Source organism: Setaria italica, chromosome VI (assembly GCF_000263155.2).
Source record: "Setaria italica strain Yugu1 chromosome VI, Setaria_italica_v2.0, whole genome shotgun sequence".
Lineage (NCBI taxonomy): Eukaryota > Viridiplantae > Streptophyta > Magnoliopsida > Poales > Poaceae > Setaria > Setaria italica.
In genome coordinates this window covers 2,479,701-2,482,699 of record NC_028455.1, presented here as the reverse complement: position 1 = coordinate 2,482,699, position 2,999 = coordinate 2,479,701, and the positions used below count along the sequence as shown (strand labels likewise).

General features: G+C 45.5%; 1 protein-coding gene across 1 annotated transcript; it reads left to right on the top strand.

Moving 5' to 3' along the window:
* Positions 1–349: 349 nt before the first annotated feature.
* Positions 350–2,663, top strand: LOC101779256 (putative F-box/LRR-repeat protein 23). The gene is made up of 3 exons (XM_004974304.1): positions 350–702; positions 2,201–2,342; positions 2,496–2,663. The coding sequence occupies exons 1-3, from the start codon at positions 350–352 to the stop codon at positions 2,661–2,663; spliced, it is 663 nt and encodes a 220-aa protein (XP_004974361.1).
* Positions 2,664–2,999: the final 336 nt, after the last annotated feature.

The window sequence follows — 2,999 nt, the reverse complement described above, 5'->3', positions numbered from 1 at the left end:
ACTGCAGGATTTACTTAGAGCAAAACTCAAACGACAGGCTGATTTGATGGTTCAATTGTATTATTAACAGAAAGTGAATACAATGATTTTGCAACAGCCAACTCATCCTAGTAATCACGACTCGAATTCCCAATATAATATTAAGCCATCAAAATATGGCCTGGGAGTAGATCCCTATAGTCGTTTTTCTGACGAAAGAAGCCGGGCAAGTGGCAACTTGCATTGGCGAGGAAGATTCTATGAATGTGATCGAGTGACCTGGCCTAAAACACACGAACAAAAGAGCAATAGTGTGTATAAATGATCGGTTCAGGCCCATCACAGAAGGCCCACGACGGGGATGCAAGCGATGCCCTCCTCCTCCCCGCGGCGCTGCCGCGCGAAACCGGCCTCCGCTGGCGCCGCCGCGAGGGACTGGGCGGCGCTGCCCCGCGACATCCTGTCCGCCGTTTTCCTCAGGCTGGGGCCCTGCCTCGAGATCATGCGGGGCGCGGAGCTCGCGTGCGCGGCGTGGCGGCGCGCCGCGGTCGGGGATCCCGGCCTGTGGCGCCGCGTCGACATCGACGTGGGCGCGCTGGCGTCCGCGGGCCTTCGCAAGGGGTGGGGCGCGATGCTGCGCGCTGCCGTCGACCGCGGCGCCGGCCGATGCGAGGCCTTCTCCGGACCATGCGATCAGGAGTTGCTGCTCTATCTGATTGAAAGGTAATACTGATTATCATATAATTTTCTTCTATTACTGTATTCGGCCGTTCGGCGATTAGTGAAACTATCATCCTCTCGGTTGCATTCGGTAATCGGTACGCAATTAGGCAGTTGTACACTCTAGACACGTCGTACATCTATTGCGCAGCTAGACATTGTGGTGATCACTGAGAATTTGCGATGGTTGCTTGATGCCTGTGGAAGTCTTGCCTGATGGCCACCCCCTAAGCCTTTTTGTCAATTGCATACACAAATAGGCCGGTGAAAGAGTTTTGTTTCTTCAAAGTTTTTAGTTTGACAGAGGAATGTTAAGTAGATTTGAGGGAATCTTGATATCGCTCGGTATAGATGATTTTCCACAAATCTGTGCTACGTGGACAATGCTGTGTTTTTTGACTCATGGGCTGCAATTTTCACAAAAACATATCCAGCACATTTTCTTGATTTTGAGTTTCTGACACTGTTAAAAACATAGCAGTGTCTCCAGTATATTGGAGAGCTGGAAAAGGAAAGTACATCGATCAGTTGTAAACACGAGAGCCCCTCATTCCCTGACACCCGTCCGTACAAGATCTGTGAGCTCTATATGCTGCAATATACATGCCATCAAAGAAACCTTGAAAATGACAGTAATTCTTATCTTCACGGTTTGCCAAAGATCTATGTATAGCCTAGCCAAACCCACTAGGAGCATGCTTGACCTTCTATGTTTTCGTACCACTCACTACCGGAATCTGGTAGTTTGCCGTGTGTAAAAGGACACTCAGCAAAGCCTTTACCGAGTGTAACATTCGGCAAACAGCACACGGCGTAAACACTGTCGGCAAAAGTTTCTTTGCCGAGTGTTTTTTTATCGGGTACTCGGCAAAGACATTGCCGAGGGCTAAACCCGACGCTCGGTAAAAAAATCAACGTGATGACGTGAAGACGGTCATGGCGCGTTTGCCGAGTGTCTAACAATATGGGCACTCGGCAAAGATGACTTGTTTGCCGAGTGTCACAGCTGCGACACTCGGCAAAGATAGGCCCAGAATATACAGATTTTGGCCTCTTTGCCGAGTGTCACAGCCCAGGCACTCGATAAAGATGGCCATTTTAGGCCTAGAATGCACAGATTTTTGCCACGTGTCCTCTTTGCCGAGTACCATGAGAAATATACTCGGCAAAGAGGCCTTTTACCCAGTTTATTTGGTCCAGTCATAGATCTGTAATGGCTTAAAAACTTTCTTTGCAGTAGTGATGTGTCAGTCGCTGGAATTTTAATCAGCACATTAGGTTCATTAGGTGATGTGGGAGCTTTTTAAATATCTTCCTGCTTAAAGAACCTAAAACCATCACTTTCTATCTTTATATTTATATAGTTTGATCTCTTCACATTATCGTGCATTCAGCATGCTAATCTTGCTTAACTGCATACATTATTTGTTACAAATCACTGCTATCGTGCATTAGCATTTATGAGTTCATACACGAATTCTAATTTTAAACATACCTGCAGAGCAAACTCTTTGAAGAACCTGCATCTGTTATGTCTAGATGTACCCAACGAAGTATTGAAGGTGGCAGTAAAGAAGTACCCACACCTCGAGGATCTTGAACTTAAATATGTTAGTAGCCCCAGTGACAACATGTTGATATCTGTCTGTCAAGCTTGTCCCAGACTCAAGAAACTCAAATTGACTTTCAGCCCGTGTTTTGATGAAGGTTACGGTGATGATGAGCAATTGGTATTGGATATAATTGAACAGGGAATTCCAATGATGTCCGAATTACTGTCGTTACAATTGTTTCAGTGTGACCTCACTACTGAAGGACTGGCATCCATCCTTGACAACTGCCCTCTACTGGAGTCTCTCCACATTACTGGCTCTTTTAAATACTATGAGATGGATGACGAGCTACAGGCGAAATGCACCAGAGTGAAGAACCTGACTATTCCAAAATACTCAATTCATGGCTAAATGATTCACATGGGTATGGATTGTTTTGGAAGTTTCCATGATGGCTGGAATTGCCAATTCTGGGTCCTAATCATCACAATCTTTTTATGACGTGAAGACTACATAGATTATCTATTTCTTCCTTTGACTGAGCTTCGCTCACTGTCTTATGCCTATGAAATCCTCTATTTTCAAGGAATGGTGTTCTTTTTCTTTTCGAGAACATGCTTGAGCGAGCACGTAGTTCATTAAGAAAAAGAGAATTACAACAATGATGCAAATTACAATAGTACAAACCACCACACACCACACAAACGTTGGCACACAACCCATAAAACAGAAGAGACCCACAACACA

Bases quoted from the DNA above. Each gene is read 5' to 3' on its own strand.
- LOC101779256 (XM_004974304.1), top strand. From the start codon at position 350: ATGCCCTCCTCCTCCCCGCGGCGCTGCCGCGCGAAACCGGCCTCCGCT. The intron at 703-2,200 runs GTAATACTGATT...ACATACCTGCAG, and splicing joins CTGCTCTATCTGATTGAAAG to AGCAAACTCTTTGAAGAACC. The intron at 2,343-2,495 runs GTCTGTCAAGCT...CAATTGTTTCAG, and splicing joins GTGACAACATGTTGATATCT to TGTGACCTCACTACTGAAGG.